The 16,732-nt window shown below is 42.9% G+C and overlaps 1 protein-coding gene across 2 annotated transcripts in view; it reads left to right on the top strand.

The window, feature by feature from the left end:
• The window catches only part of RCOR1 (REST corepressor 1), a 144,665-nt gene extending 128,430 nt beyond the window's left edge, over positions 1-16,235 (top strand). For both annotated transcript variants that reach the window (XM_083736023.1, XM_083736022.1), the window contains exons 9-13: positions 2,122-2,199; positions 4,273-4,330; positions 7,592-7,821; positions 9,711-14,254; positions 14,396-16,235. In XM_083736023.1, the coding sequence (XP_083592149.1) occupies positions 2,122-2,199; positions 4,273-4,330; positions 7,592-7,821; positions 9,711-9,752 (408 nt within the window). In that variant the 3' untranslated portion in view covers positions 9,753-14,254; positions 14,396-16,235. The remainder of the gene's footprint in view (positions 1-2,121; positions 2,200-4,272; positions 4,331-7,591; positions 7,822-9,710; positions 14,255-14,395) is intronic.
• The last annotated feature ends 497 nt before the right edge of the window (positions 16,236-16,732 follow it).

The following is a 16,732-nucleotide window of genomic DNA, read 5'->3' as shown; positions in this document are numbered from 1 at the left end:
GCTCCGCATGGATTATGAATGCCTCACGAAGGAATGGGGAATGAAGGATGGGAGTTGAAAACTTGGCAGGTGCGGCCTTGTCAACGCTGAACCCACCAAAGGGAGAAATGGCACCAACTGAAAATTCCCCGCTGACTTCACTTTTGCCCATTGTACAATAATAATAATAATAATAATAATAATAATAATAATAATAATAATAATAATAATTTTTATTTATACCCGCCCTCCCCGGCCAGAGCCGGGCTCAGGGCAGCTAACACCAGTAAAATTACAATAAAAACATAATGGGGGGGGGGGACCTAATTTAAAATACAGGTTAAAATGCAATTTAAAATGCAGCCTCATTTTAAAAGTAGCCCATAGATCAAAACCGTGAGGGGAGGGAAACAGAAGGGTCAGACTGAATCCAAACCAAAGGCCAGGTGGAACAGCTCTGTCTTGCAGGCCCTGCGGAAAGATGTCAAGTCCCACAGGGCCCTAGTCTCTTGTGACAGAGCGTTCCACCAAGTCAGGGCCAGTCCTGAAAAGGCCCTGGCCCTAGTTGAGACTAATCTAACCACCTTGCGACTTGGGACCTCCAAAGTGTTGTCATTTGTGGACTTTAAGGTCCTCCGCGGGGCATACCAGGAGAGGCGATCCCGTGCTGATGCTTTTGTCCCCCATCAAGGCCAGGGACCTTTTGGGACTCCCAACTCCCTTCATTCCTAGCTATTGAACAGGTTGCCTAGAGGGGATGGGAACTTGGAATCCAACAGTATCTAGAGAGCCACGGGTTCCCCACCCCAAATTAAGAGGAGCATGGCAGCCAGTGAACCCGTCGTCCCTCTCCATGCCTCTCCTGTTAAGCAAAATGCACAGAGGTGCCATGCCACAGGTTTAAGAGCATAAGAAGAGCATTGCTGATGGGTCAGACCTGGGGATTTCCCTCTCCTATAGTTGCTTCCCAGCAGTTGAATTGCTAGATTCTTTGGGGTGGTAGCTGGATGGATAGATGGGGAGAAGCAAAAGGAGGCCTGGGTGTTTCTGTATGATTTGCTTCTGTTACCTGATTCCAGGATCTCTTTAATGTTTCCCTATAGTATACTGACCACGGGTGGGACCGCGGGTGGCGCTGTGGGTTAAACCACAGTGCCTAGGACTTGCTGATCAAACGGTCGGCGGTTCGAATCCCTGCGCGACGGGGTGAGCTCCCGTCATTCGGTCCCATCTCCTGCCCACCTAGCAGTTCAAAAGCACCCCTAAGTGCAAGTAGATAAATAGGGACCGCTTTCTAGCGGGAAGGTAAACAGCGTTTCCGTGTGCAGCGCTGGTGCTGGCTCGCCAGAGCAGCTTCGTCACGCTGGCCACGTGACCCGGAAGTGTCTTTGGACAGCGCCGGCTCCCAGCCTCTAGAGCGAGATGAGCGCACAACTCTAGAGTCGGTCACGACTGGACCTGACGGGCAGGGGTACCTTTTCCTTTATAGTATACCGAAACTGACAATCTCAGTAGGGCTCCAAGGCAGGGCTTCTGTGTTCTATAATCTGGTTGTTGTTTTTAGTTTTTAAAAAACCAAGTTTTTTTCTCTTGCTGTGTTATTGTTGGGTTTTTTTAAGGGCGGGATAGGTAAGTACTCTCTGCTTTTAAATGTCAGCATTAAACTGTTACCAGCTGCCTCTCGGCGTAAAAGGTCTTTGAGGGCAAACGCTCTCTGTAATTCAAAGGCCAGGCGTACTTTCCCAGCTATTTCCTACTGAGACTCGTGGCCTGCAAACCGTCTCCGAGATCCTCTTGACCTGCGCCTCTGAAACTTAACAATTCCCTTAGATTTTGTGCGTGTGTAAAGAAGCCCTGGAAAAAGGGTATTTTCTTTTAGATCTTGTGCAAGCTTGCCTCTTAAATTAGTTAAAAGTTCTCATTTCTTCCCTGGAGTCCTTTGGCTCTGAACCGAAGCTGCAGTCCTCAAAGCAGCGCTGACCAGAAAAAAAAGGAGAGAGGTAGGAAGTTTTAGAGAAAGGAGAAAGCGTTTCAGAAAATTGCAGATCAGAGCTTGGCAGGGGTTTCTCCACCCTACCCCGTCTGAAGGAAGTGGTCTTTTATTCTGTTATCTCTATTGACAGACGAAGCTTTTCTTTTCAGATTCAGAATATCAAGCAAACAAACAGCGCTCTGAAAGAGAAACTTGAAGGAGGAGTCGAACAATATCGGCTGCCAGAGGTAACTTTATGTCCTAGTGGAATTTGAACCAAAGGAGCGGGGTGGGTGAGATGGCAATTGTACTGAAAGTCTGTTGGTTTCATGTGCGCTGACTGGTGATAAATTCATGAGTTCTCATTTTGATGTGTCTTTACCAAATTCACACTTCCTGAACCAGCAGGCAGATTGAAACACAGGTTTCCTTTCAAATTCACCTCCAAACTTTGGAATGCAAGTCGGCAACAACAACAAAAATGCATACAAATATTATATATATATATTAGAGGAAATTGCCACACTCATCTTGGCTCTGGTCTTACCTACTCCCGCCCTGCAAGCTAACAGGGCTTCCATAGGAAAAAAAATAGGTTCTGTACCTTTTTAGCAATGCAGGAATAAGCCTTTGGGCTCACATGGTCTCCCTTCTCACTCCTCCTCCCGGTGCAGCCATGCAGAAGAGATTAGGAGCATCTATGTGCACTTCTGCATAACCAGAGTTCTGGTCTATGTCTGGACTCTGAGCACCACTTGCTGGGAATTGCAGGCTGTTCATCTCAGGTTCCTCTTGCAGGCTTTTGCCCAGGCATCGCTGGTTGGTCATTGTAAGAACTAGATGGCCCACTGTCTTTGATCCAACAGACTCGTCTTACATTCCCGTAAACTATGGTTAGCTTAAACTATGGTTTGTTCAAACACGTTGGGATCAAACCATGTCACGATCCTGGCGCCAGATTGAATGGAGAAGCCCCCCGTGAGTATAGCCAGCTCCCCCTCTAGACTTTCTCATATGAGACGAGGAGTTCAGGGTTGTTGTGGTTTTTTTAATGATTTTATAGGTTGTGGCTTTGTTTCCGAATCTGATCCTTCTACATGGTTTTGTATGCATTGTGGTATTTTATACATTGTGACTTGCAGTTATTTTGATTCATCATAGCTTAGTAGTTATTTACAGGTAGGTAGGTAGCCGTGTTGGTCTGCCGTAGTCGAAACAAAATTAAAAAAATTCCTTCCAGTAGCACCTTAGAGACCAACTAAGTTTGTTATTAGTATGAGCTTTTGTGTGCATGCACTGTGTATCTGAAGAAGTATGCATGCACACAAAAGCTCATACCAGTAACAAACTTAGTTGGTCTCTAAAGTGCTACTGGAAGGAATTTTTTTTTAATTATTTATTGTAATTGTTAAAAGTGAACTCCTGTTTTAATTATTACCCGTTAATATTTTGAGAGTTGATTTTATTGTTTACTATTATATTCTAATAGATCGCTGAATATTACTTTGTTTGATATAAGTCTTTCCATTTTAAAGCTTTATTATTTCTTTCTGCAGTGGATCAGATTATTATAATGTGTGTGTTCTTTGCTGCACATTTTGCTGTATACCCCCTTGTGTATAGTAACCTACACAAAGGTGGTATACAAATTAAAAGTGCAATGAAATGTGGGGTCAGGGAGTGGAGCCAGGCTAGCAGGCATAACTGAGAGCCTGACATTGAAGCTCAAGTGAGTCACCATGGACCAGTCACAAGCTCTCGGCCGAACCACTTCACAGGGTTCTTGTGAGGATGAAAGGCAGGGTTGAATCACGTCTGCCATCTTAAGCTCCTTGGTGGAAGGGAGGGCTATAAATAAAATTTCACAGAAACTTAGTTTTGACATGAAGCCTGGTGCATGAAACTCTGCCAGGGTGGTATTTGAAGAGAACTTGTTGGGTATGGCCCCCATCGCTCAATGGCAGAGCATCAACCTTGCATGGAGAAGGTCCCAGGTTCAGTGCCTGGCATCTCCAGGTTGGGCTGGGAGAGATTCCCTGAGCTTAGATCACCTGCCCACTCACCCCCTCCTCCTTCCCTGCTGTCAGTCAGCAGTTAATTCAGATAATGAATTGCTTCTGTCGTTTGACTAAATATATTCTTTCTTTCTTTCTTACCGCTCAGAGGAATAATGGGGACTTTGTTTAACAAATGACTGTTTTCCTCATGCAGCTCAAGCAATTTGTTCAACTTTTTCATTTGTGTACACTTGTCAGGCTCGGGGTTTGAAAGCAGATCTGTTACCTAAGTAAATGATTCCTTTTCTTTCTCGTGACACTTAGGTTACGCTGAAATGCAACGCGCGCTGGACCACCGACGAGCAACTTCTTGCTGTACAAGGTACAGTGCCAGAAACCCATTTCTGTGCGTTGGAGGGTGGCTCTCTGTCCTCGGGGTAGTCAACGTGGAGCTCTCCAGATGTGCTGGAGACTCCCAACTCCCATCAGCCCAAGCCTTCAGGATCAAAGATCAGGAAGGATGGGAGTTCTAGTTTGCCATATATAGTGGGCACCCTATTTCTTGGTGATGCGGAACTTCCACATTGATAACAAAGAATTTATCCTGTAGTGGTGCAATGTCTCCAACATTTAGGTGAGGTTTTGGGTGAATCAGTGCCAGCTTCTATAAATTAGTTTCAAAGTGAGTTCCCTTCTTTTGGCTGAGATGGGCTTAAAGGGTGGTTTAGACCATTGGGTGGGGTTTATTTCGTAACCTATATCATGCTCCCATTGGACTTTGATTGCATTGAGGGATTTTTCTAGGGTCTTGGACTAGTATTTTGTATATAGCAGTGTCTCACATCGAATGCAACCGACCTGTAGAAAGGACTCTATGCATTGAAAACAGAGCCGTTGTGTGTACCCTTGTTAACTAAAACCTTTGTTTATAAAACTTTTTTAAAAAGAAAAACAGAGAGAATTTATCCACTTTCCTACTTAATATATAAGAGGCTCTCCTGGTGTCATCATTGCTTTAGGCAAAAACACTCCTCTTTATCCAGGCCTTTGGCCATTAGGTAACCTGTGGCCTGTTAAAAGTGTTGGGGACTGACAGTTATTATGATCGTTTTTATTATTATGCTCTCTATTACTGTGCATTTATGTTTTTCTTATGATGCCCCGTAAAATGTTTAATGTTGTACGCTGGTATCTTTTGATAATGGGCAGTATATAAATCAAAATAATAATAATCATCATCATCATCATCATCATCATCACTGTAAACCATTGCCGTAGTTTGGAGGGTGTCTGGTTTGCAATCTACAGTTGAGGTTGCTCTGTGATAGCTCAGCTCTGGTTCCACCCAGGTAGCGATGCCCAATGCCGTTTCACAAGTCACAGGTGGAGTTTGCTAGCGAAGAAAGAGGCCTACGCATTTGTAGCACTATTCATTATGAACATTTACTCAAAAGACTTTTTGTCTTGTACCATATGGTCCTGTGCCCAAACAAACCTCCCCCAATCCTGGCGTCAACTTTGGCACTTCTCCTCTCTGGTGCCCAGCCATTATCGATACAGAAGAGGAACATAACAAATAGGGCCTTGTCTGTTGTGGCTCCCAGACTTCGGAGCACACTCCTGAGGGAGGACCACCTTGCTCCATGGTGGCCTTTTGGGGGGATGTGGGAGCATCAGTAGTCCAGCAGGAGTCTGGATCCTGGTAATAGATTAGACATTATATTATATCAAATTTATTACCTTCCCTTATGCCTAAGGTCCCAGGGCAGGTTACACAATATAAAAACAGTTCAAAACAACTTCCAACTATAGAAATAAGGTGGGACCTAAAAGCATACTACTGTCATGCCAAACTTTGGTTTTATTTATTGCATTCATCATTTATTCATTTTTTAAAGAATACATATTACCTTAATCTCAGTGGATCCCAGGGCGGGGTACAAAATGCAGAATACATATAACGAAATACTTAATGATAAAAGATTGTAAACAGTCCGAGCAGTTAAAACCACAGAGCAGGCTAACCTGCTACCAGCAGATGAAATACACTAAAACACTGAAAATGTCTGGGCAGAAAGGTAAGTCTCTACTTGGCGCGGAAATGATAAAAGTAGTTTTAGAAACTGAGATACGACAGCTAAGAGCTAAATGGCACCTTAAACCTAGGTTATGGGCGCAACAACGGAATGTCCAGGCACGTTTTTTTAAGAACAAAGAATACAAAGCTGAAAAGGAATGAACTGCAGCTGAAGTATTACGTTAATTTTTCACATGGTCTAGTCCTTCTCCTGCCCACCCCCCTAATATTCTTAAGAGGGTCTCTTCTCCAGTCTTCAGAGAGTAGCTGGATGTGGGGAGGCAGAAAAAGGTCCTCCTTTCCTTCCACTATGCAGCTTTAATCTGAAATCTTAGGCGCGGTACTGCGCTGAAAGGGGAAGGCAAATCTCAAGCAGAACATCCCTGCAGAAAAGGCACTTTCTTGGACCGCAGCGTAACCCGCCTCCCACAACGGTGGTGAACAGAGAGGACAAGTATTTGTTGTGGTGCTTTGGGTCTGTTTACTTCTGTTTTCAGTAAAGCTTGACTGATATTTTACAAGTTCTTATTAGCTGGCATAGAAAAGTGAAACAAAAAGGGATTGGAGATAAAACAAAAAGCATGCAGCTTGCATAGATCTGCTTTTCTTTGTGCAGTTTTTTATATATATATAAAAAATATAGAGTGCATGCAGTCCTGGTTGCATTTCTTAAATCTTTTTTCTGACTTTTAAAGTTTTGTGGGCTATTGCCTAACAATGGTGACGAATTTTATTTGTTCCATTCATACCTAGTAGCACCTGTCATGCAATGCAGCCCTAAGTATTGTCGGGCCAGGAACAATTTCAGAATTTTATTTTGTGTTTATTGTTTCATTTATATGCCCACCCTTCATTAAGAAATTTCAAAGCTGTTCACAAACAAGAACGCAGAATAAATAATGAAACACACTGAAAAAGAAACAGTTACAGATAGGTAGCCGTGTTGGTCTGCCATAGTCAAAACAAAAAAAATTCCTTCCAGTAGCACCTTAAAGACCAACTAAGTCAGTTCTTGGTATGAGCTTTCATGTGCATGCACACTTCTTCAGATGTATCTGAATAATACAGATAATAATAATAATAATAATAATTTATTATTTCTACCCCTGGGTTTCTCCAGCTACCCTGGGCGGCTTCCAACAAAGATTTAAAATACATTAAAATGTCACACGTTAAAAACTTATCTGAACAGGGCTGCCTTCAGATGTCTTCTAAATGTCAAGTACCGTATTTTTTGCACCATAACACTCACTTTTTTCCTCCTAGAAAGTAAGGGGAAATGTCTGTGCATGTTATGGAGGGAATGCCTACAAGTGGCATGCCTACAGATTTTCCTCCTCTAAAAACTATGTGCGTGTTATGGTTGGGTGCGTGTTATAGAGCGAAAAATACGGTAGTTGTTTATCTCTTTGACATCTGATGAGAGGGTGTTCCACAGAGCGGGTGCCACTACCGAGAAGGCCCTCTGTCTGATTCCCTGTAGCAATAATAATGATTTATTAAAACTTTAAAGGCTTCCATTATTGCGCTGACAATAACCTTAAGACTTCTTCTCCTTTTCTCTAGCCATCAGGAAATACGGTCGAGATTTTCAGGCAATCTCTGATGTGATTGGAAACAAGTCTGTGGTGCAGGTGAAGAACTTTTTTGTAAATTACCGGCGGCGTTTTAACATAGACGAAGTCCTACAGGAGTGGGAAGCAGAGCATGGCAAAGAAGAGACGAACGGAACTAGTACGCAGAAACCCGTAAAGTCACCAGATAATACCATTAAAGTTTCTGAAGAAGAAGATGAGGTAGGAGGGATATAACTTGAGTTCAATCTTGATTTAGTTCCCAAAACCTTGACAATCAGTTCCTTGGCAGAACCGGCTCCTTTTCGGATGGTGTTTTGCTAACATTATTACTTAGTGGTGTCATTTGGAAGCTGGCCAGTCATATATTATCAGCTAACTGCCTGTGGTTTTGACATGTTTGGAGAACGTCAAATATTCACTGGAGCCAAGGAGAGCCTTGAGGCCAGCAGAACGAAGCAAACGTTTGCTCTGCGGCAACTTTTTAACACAGGATGCACAGAGCATGGCAAAAGAAAAAAGATCCTTCTGGGTTCGGCGTGTATCTTATTTATTTATATTTTATTTTGTAGACTTTAATGCTACTTTTTGTCAATCACGGAACTGGTAGAATTAAAGCCTGCTTTCCAACCGCTATTCCGCAAATTGGGTTGCATTTGAAAAGAAAAAAATGAAAGTACAAGCAACAACAAAACTTTATAACAGGGACAGATTAAAATAGAAAGTTGGCAGCCTCCAAAGATTGTGTGGCTAACCTGGGGGTGTCTAAGCATGCACATGGAAGATCACTGTCTTTCTCAGGTCTGATTTAAACACACTGTCCACCAAGAATTTTCTTTGTGACTCCACGTCAAAATTTTGTTGAGTTTTCTGTAAAATCTGTGACAAGAAAGTGGCTGGTGGAGGGCCTTGGGGTAATGTCCCTTCCCACATCCTGCTCCTCCTCCTCCTTCTTCTTCGTAGCTTACAGATAAAAAGAAGAATCGCTAAAAACATAGAAGAAACAATCATTAAGAAACAATTGAACATTAATAGAATTAAAATGATACACACACATAGAATCTGTTTAAAACATGCAAATGATTATGGCAAAAACAGCGCAGCACCAACCCTTTAGTTAAAAACAGTCAGTTCCCCAAAGCCTGGTTGTTGCTATTGACAGAAACAGTGAAAATCAATTTGTTTATTCTTGACGTTGTTCAAATGATGGCAGATCTTATGGCGGCTTGTGTGAGCGAGGTGCCTTCCTCAGTGGGGCGATACCTTTGTTTTTGGGCAATGTGCTTTGCGTTGGGCTTCCCTGAAGGCCCCTTTGGGAGTTCCCACTGCAGCCTGCTTTGTGATAGAAGCAGGGGGAACCAAGACTCATTCGCCTGCCATGGTGGCAGGTGCATGAGCATGCGATTTATTTCCAAGCAAAATTCAAGTTCTGGTTTTTCACATTCCAAGACCTTTGGTGGCCTAGGACTCACATGTCTCAGAGGGTGCATGTCTCCATATGACTCCGCCTCCCAGGAGGGGGGAGCCTCGCTCCTGAGTTCCCTCCATGGAATGTTGATTTCCTGGGAAAGTGTCAGGCCCAATTTCTAAAGCTTCCCTTTCTAATGAGTTCGGATGGCACTCGACTTTTTCATATCGTTTCTCTCCCCCTACCCTGTTTCATTGCTTTGTGAGCTTGATGTGCGTACGGCTTTTATATTTGTTTTGACTCTATTATGGAATATCTCGAGTGTTGTGCATGAGACATAATAGACATTTATAAATCTAGGGCCCAGGGGGTTTTGAGGATGACATTCCTGCCTCATCTCCCTCCCTTCTTATGTTCTGCTGAAAGCCGTGCCGTTGACAAGAGTGGCAATGCAGCTTGACGTTTCAGCTTTCTGTTTGTTTATGAATATTGACTGAGAAATCCGTGAATGATGTCTCGGAGCAGACGGGAACTGCCAGCTCCTTGCTCTCACGTCAGCCACCTGTGGGTTTCCCCCACCCCCCCTCATTTCGGTGCCTGGTACCTTTGCTTCCTTGGGGACAGAATACGAGGCTTGGAAAACTGACCTCTGTGTGAGTTGTCCGATTTTAATGTTGTGTCTCCCTTCTCTTTTCTCCTCCAGGCAACTTCTGTTTTGGATGTCAGATATACATCCGCATCATGAGAAACTCAGGTAGCCTAGAACAATGTTGATGTTTTGACTACTGTTGGTTATCCATGATATCAGGTATTAGCAAAACCTCAAGACAGCCATCATATCTCCGTGGACAAGCAGCTATTACCAAAAAGAGAGAGAGAAGAAGAAGAAGAGAACAAATCACAAACCAAGGCAAAAACACTTCTGTTCCTGTGCTACATTTGCCTTAATTTTCTCCTCATTCCTCCATACTGCCTCCATTTGCTTTTCTGCAGTTCCTGGGACAAGCTCTCTGCCCTTCAACAACACCCAACTTCAAAGCATTAGCTTCTCCTTGAGCCATCTACGTGCCGGCATGCAAAAACCTCTTACCAGCCAGCTCTCCTCCCCTTCCTGCTCCTCCCCATGCTCAGAGGTTGACCCCTCAAACCAGGGGTGTTTCTAAAACTTGCTCCCTAGTAGTATGTATTTCTGTACGGCCTTGTGTGGTTTCAGCTTACTTTATGGTGTAATCATTAGTCTTACAGTGACATTTTAAAATCTTTTTCTTTTTTAAAAAAATAATTATATACATATATATATATATATGAATGAACTCTCCATCAAAAACATGTATTGAGCATGTGCTAGGTTGGCCTGGTGGCTTCTCTGAAGTCGGGGGACATGGCAAGTAGGTAGGATTTCAGGGTGCAAGCGGTAGACCACCCGCCTCCTAGCACATGCAGAAGCTGTATTCTGCTCTTTTTTATTTTTAAAGAAAACTCCGTTCTTAGTTGTGATTTCTATTATCGTCATTATTATTGTCGTAATGGATCTTCTTACTTAGTGCAAAAGGGAATGTGCAGCCTATAACCTGCTTTGGAACAATCTGTTGGTCGATCGATGTATATGCACCCAAACACCCATGTACTTTCATTATCTCAGCGAATGCTGACACAGCTGAGTTCCTTTGACCGTCTTAAGGGGTTCGGGCAAAAGCAGCAGCCTTTGCCATTCACTCTGGGGTTTTTCTGCATCTGTTTGATACTTCTGTCGTCTTAAGAAAGGGACTTGGCTCCCCATCGAAATGAACAGAGGCTGCACAGTCGCTGTGCTTGGCAAATGGCTTGCTCGGCCACGACATTGTGGTGCAAATTAAGATAGAGAGCTTCAGTCCTTTAAAATGTGTGTTTGAACAGAGGGGACACACACATACACACCCTGTCCCCTTTCTCCCACCCCAAGAGCTCCTTTAAGCTGCTGTCGCTTAGTTCCTTCCAACACGCGGAGCCCAGCTGTGTGGCAAAGGCCGTTGTGGCAATTCCACTTCCTAGGAGCTGGGATAGAGCTGGCTTGAGGAACAGAATCTTGGAGGTTCCTCCTCCTTAGACTTCTGAACTCGGCAGTATGGAGGCGGCGTGGGTACCAAAGGAGCCCTTCAGCTGAAAGATGTAGGATGTAGCGTTCTTAAATATTTTCATTAGCTGTAATAACGATGCAAAATTGAATAATTTTAATCAGGGATGTCCAGGGGTTAATTTATGTGCGTGTGTTTTTAGTTGACTTCATTGCCACAGTACCCTTAACGTAGAAATCAATTTCAAATAAAGTTGCAACCTCAATATGCACGGCTTTTTGAGATGCTGAGGGCGAAGAGGGGGGTTAATTTGCAATTTAATAAACCTACCGCTCTTCGGACGGAAAAAGAGCTATCTTTAATATTTTTCTCTTGCCATGCCCTTTTTTACGGTAGCAGCTGCAAATGTACATGTGCGCCCTTCGCTGGCAGCTACGCTGATTTTAAAATTTGCCTCTGCCTTCTAAAGTTCACACACACACACACACACACACACACACCCTGCCTACGAACTAACCTGCCGATCAAAACTTGCTGTCCTAAGACACGTTCTGTTTGGTACACCAAACGCCACTGCAAATATATGGGGGAACAGGTCTAGTAATAACCCTTGTTTCCTGAGGTAATGTAAACGCCTTATTTTTGGAAGGGTCTGTCCCTTCTGTTTCGATAATTAAAAATATATGCAGTTAAAGCACAACAGGTGGCTTATTCCTTACGACATGCATTAGCCAGTGTAAGCATTTTAACCATTGTGGTGTGCTTAGGTGGCTCTGAAGCTTTTTAAAATAATAATAATAACAATATAACAGTAATAATAACTGGGGACTTCTACTATGCATGAGAAGGCAGAACTGCACTTTATCATAATTTTCAGTGGCTGAAACCACAAGGGAATTGCAATTGGCTGGTAGACAAATTTCATTGAAAATAATAGCCCAACCACCTGCCCATTTTGCCCTGATTGCAGGGATGAAGAACCTTGTGGTGCTTCAGATACTGTTGGACCTTTGCTCCCATCATGCCTGACCTTGCTGGCTAGGGCTGATGGGAACTGTAGCCCTGCCAAATGTGACATGCAACAGGTTCCCCGGTCCCTAGCATAGCGGATCCTGAACAGCCAAGATCAAGACTAATTCTAGCCACTTGGAAGCACCTTTTAAACAAGACTTGCTTCATAGCAGCTGCCTGATGATGAAATGTTGGAGAAGCCGAGATATATAATGTTGCTTGTTTTCTTATCCAGGGTTCAAAACAAGAGGAGAATACATAGATAACGCCAAAAATCATAGAGAGCTAAAGAAACAATAAAGCTTTTTGAAAAATAACGCCAGCTAGTCTACTGAGGAACAGGGAAATTGAAAAACACTAGCGTGCAAATGACAAAATCTTGGCCTCTTTCCTTTACTCCTAAGTGACACCTCCTTGTGCCTGAGCTATCTGATCTAGATTACGATCTCTGGGAACCATTTCTTCCCCTTCTTTAAATCCTCACCTATCCTTGTTGAATTGAGTCTTATTCCCTGCCAGGCAAGGTTGTAGAAAGTAGCTGCTTCCAAGAGACGTGGCGAAGAATAATTGGCGTGTTTTGGGTTTGGATTTCCACCTAGTAATTTATTTATTTTTAAAAACAACAACCCTGGCCTGTCCTTTTTTAAAAATCCAGCCGCAGCACTAGGCAGTGTGCAATTTTATATTTTTTAAGAAAATCTATGTAAATGTTTTATATTAAATTAGCAAAGGATATAATAGCCAGGTTGGTTTGAACGGTCTGCCTCAAATCCATGTCAGAGAGCTGAAAGGTATGATCATGTAATGTATATGTTGCTGGACAATTGAGATTGCTGGTTGGGAGAGATTTGAAAACTCTTCCACGTAGAGAACCTTCATGCCAGAGAGTGAGGCCAGAACATGTTAAGATTGTGTCTCTAGGGAGCATTTATGTCGAGTAACCTCTCCTCTGCAGCTGAAGTGGTACAGTCATGACAGTGGACCTGCTGATCATGTGGTTTAACTCAAGAGTACAAGCCTGTTTCGCTGCTCCCTTCAGCCAACCTACCAAACATTATCAGAAAAAGATCGGGTTTTGGCTTGATCCCTCTCCCAGGAAGAGAAATCATGTCTTTGCCTCTTCACGATTATCTTATTGTAAACCTGCATACAATAAAACGCGACACTGAATTCCCCTCCCCACCATTAATTCAATATCACCTGCAACTGTTCTAGTATGAAACGGGGAAAATATTATTAACTTTCGGTTGTTTTCTTTGTTTCATAATCTTGTCTCCTATATGGATAAGCTTAACCTTTCAGTTCAAGCGTTCACATTCCAAGGCACCACGTTCTGATTTAGAAAGGTCCACAAAGATTGCTACATTAAATGTAATATTTGCTTAAATTTTGTTTCCTTAAACTATCAGTGTGGATGTTATAATTATATATATTTTGTGGAAGATGGGAAGTTTTTGTTTCCTTCTAGGTATAAGTTATTGTGCAACGACGGCATCACTACGACAAAAAGTGGTACTTTTTTTTTTAAAAAAAAAGACTCTTAGTTTTAGAAATCTTAACAAATGTACACATGCGCCATAATTTTACGTTTGTTCTATTTAATTTTTAAGTATAGTTGTGTAACATGCCAGTACATTTTTCTCCCCAACCTGCTCTGCTTATCCATCAGGATGCCTTGTTTATTTGAATGTTGTATCCTAACTGGTTTCACACAATGCGATCGAACTTCTTTAATTTAGAGCCAAGGGAAGACGAGGTATTTGCAAGAGACATTGTATGTTGAACTTAACACAGCTTAGGGAAATGTTGTACAATCATATGCTCAGCAGCAGCTACAACTGGCAAAGCAGCCATAAGGGTTGCCCTCGTACATATTGCAGGGATTTTTTTGTGTGTGTGTTGTTGTTGTTTTTGCAGTTTCCCCCCTTTGAAACGCATCTGTGTGTTGAGGAGAGGGAGGGAATTGTGGCCCTTGGCCCCAATCCCTGACCTTCATGCAGCTCCTCCCCATCCCTGTTTTCCAGGGGTTGGCAGAATGTGTGCAAAAGGGCTTCTGCCCATGCACAGATCTATGGAGTCTTCAGTGTGAGTAGGGACATTGCACAGCCAGGCTCTTTGATCGTGTGGATAGAAGCAGTATGTGTATTTCATACATTCTGCTGAAGACAGATTGAGGGACAAGGTTCCAGTTACAGATAGGTAGCCGTGTTGGTCTGCCATAGTCAAAACAAAAAAAAATTCCTTCCAGTAGCACCTTAAAGACCAACTAAGTTGGTCTTTAAGGTGCTACTGGAAGGATTTTTGTTTTGTTTTGAGGGACAAGGTGACTGGCTGTTTTAACTGCTCTTCCACTCCACGCAGTCAGTATACACATGGAGGGAAGGTGGAGAAGAAGGTCAAGCTCTGCCATCCAGTCTACTAGTCGGCGCCTTGTCTGGCAACCTGCCTTGCAATACCGCCCAGGAAGTCAGGGGTCTCCTCCACGCAGCTCCCAGAAAAGTCAGGTAGGACCAGAGAACTGATGGCGCCCATCCTCGATCCTGGAGGTGATAATTCTGCCCTCATGTTCCACAGCCCCAAGTGGCCCACTGCAAAGATGTACCAGGAATTCCAAACAGAATGATCTCTGTTCCAGTGCCAGCCAATGCCGTGTTCGAACGTTCTGATAGATGAGTTGCTTAGTCCCATGCATGGTGTTTGCAGTGGCCTCCTGGTAGGGATGAATCTATGGGGTTGCTGTTTTTCTCAGAAGCTTAATCCAATGTGAGAAGCTCCCCTTTGATTATATTGAAGTAGTTTGTCATGTGGCATTGGTAGGCCAGGGAACAGATGCCGTTTGAGAAGAAAAAAAACAAGAAAATATAAGACTCGCTTGAGTTCCAGAAATGACTTTGGCTGTTGCGTGCATCTTGAAGTTGGGTAAAAATGGTAGCAAGTATTTTACAACTTTTTTGAGGGAAAGAGGAGGGAACTATCCTCAAATCGCCATCCTAGCCAGCAGTTTTGTTACTATTTACGGCCCGGCTAAAATATGTTTGTTGTCATTTAACTCTTCGCTTTCGTTTAGATTCTCACACACACTGCATGTTGTGTACCAGATATGACCCTAGCATTGCTTTTAAATAACCTGATTTCCTTGCAGTATAGACGAGTGAAAAAGGCTTTACTAATTTTGGAAGTTTCCGTTTTAAAATGGCAAAGTTTAATCCTCCTGGGACATTTTTAAAACATGAACCAAGGTAAAAACAAAACAAAATCAAGTGTCCCTGTTTTTATGAGTTTCAATTAGCTGTAGACTGTGTTTTTAGCTTGTCAAAACCGAGCCATCTTGTGCAATGCCCTAGAATACCCTGAGTCCCCTTCGGCTACTCCCTGAAAAAAATGCAGCTTTTTTTGGTGTGTGTCTCTGGGCACATCCCACTTGCAATGATGATGATGCATAGCCTCCACTCATTTCAGTGGTGCTTGAGCTGGAATCCTTTCCTTGCAAGCATCCCTGGAACAGAAGCAGCACCTGTTGGATAGCTGCCTCTGTGGGCAGCAAAGCACAATTAGCAGCGAAAGCAACAGTTCTGAAGAGAGAAGGTCAGTATATGTCTGGGCATGTTGTATATTAATGAGTGTTTACATTCATATTCTCCTCAAATTTAAATTTATACTGGAGTGTATAGTTATTCCATTATGTAGATTTTATCAGTTTCGTTAAATTCTCATAGACCGCTTACAAGGTCAGCCCCCCCCCCCCCCGGGACTTTCTGATGATTAAGGTTAAGTTTGCAAATATAATAAAATTCTGTATTAGCCTTTGAAGTGATACAATTATGCATCAGGGGTAGGTTTTTTTTAAAGTATGTATTGATAATGCTGTTGTAAGTAATATTATTCATCTCTCTCTCTCTCTCTTTTGTTGCCTGTTTCTTTCCCTCCCTGCGCATTATTTAGTACACTTAACTGTGATGAATGGTCATAGAATTATAAAACTGCTTAGCCACTGAAAATAATAGTTTTTCCTCCCCTACCCCTTGAATTATCATTTTACTGTAAGAGGAATTATGGCGGGGAGGGGAACTCGTGATTCTTTTCTGAAACTCTGCACAGTTCATTTTTCTATTATTTCCAATGTTTGCTGACATGAAATTAAAAAAACCAAAAACAAAACTCAAGCCATTGATGTGATGTACTGTGTGCTTAAAAGCCTCATCATTCCAAAATGGATAGGACTTGAGAATTGATTGCTTGTCCAGCGTGATTGGCGCCTCACTCTGAGAGAGACACAGGCCTGTTGCAGGTATCAGCAGCCAACACTTGAGGTGACCAAGATTATTACGGCCTGTCCTTGACAGCCAAACCAAAACAAGCAGACCTCTTTCCTAATAAGTCCCTTCTTGTAATCAATATGCAACTTCTATTTATCCCATACTTAGGCTGTGTACACAGTACCTGCTTACCGTGCAGCTAAGCCATTCTTCTTACTTTGGATTGAGGCTGCTGGCTCACGGGGATTTGTAAAGGCAGCTCCTGCCAGACAAACACAATGTGTTCTCGGGGAATAGTGTTGTGAGTGTTTGCAGAGCGAGTCTGCGGTTTCCATTGATTCCCATGAGGAAAATTCCATTGCGTTCCCGACTACGGGATTTGGACTCTAAGATAACGAATAAAG

Source organism: Podarcis gaigeae (assembly GCF_964106915.1).
Source record: "Podarcis gaigeae genome assembly, chromosome: 1".
In the NCBI taxonomy this organism is placed as follows: Eukaryota; Metazoa; Chordata; class Lepidosauria; order Squamata; family Lacertidae; genus Podarcis; species Podarcis gaigeae.
This window is presented reverse-complemented; position numbering and strand designations above follow the sequence as displayed.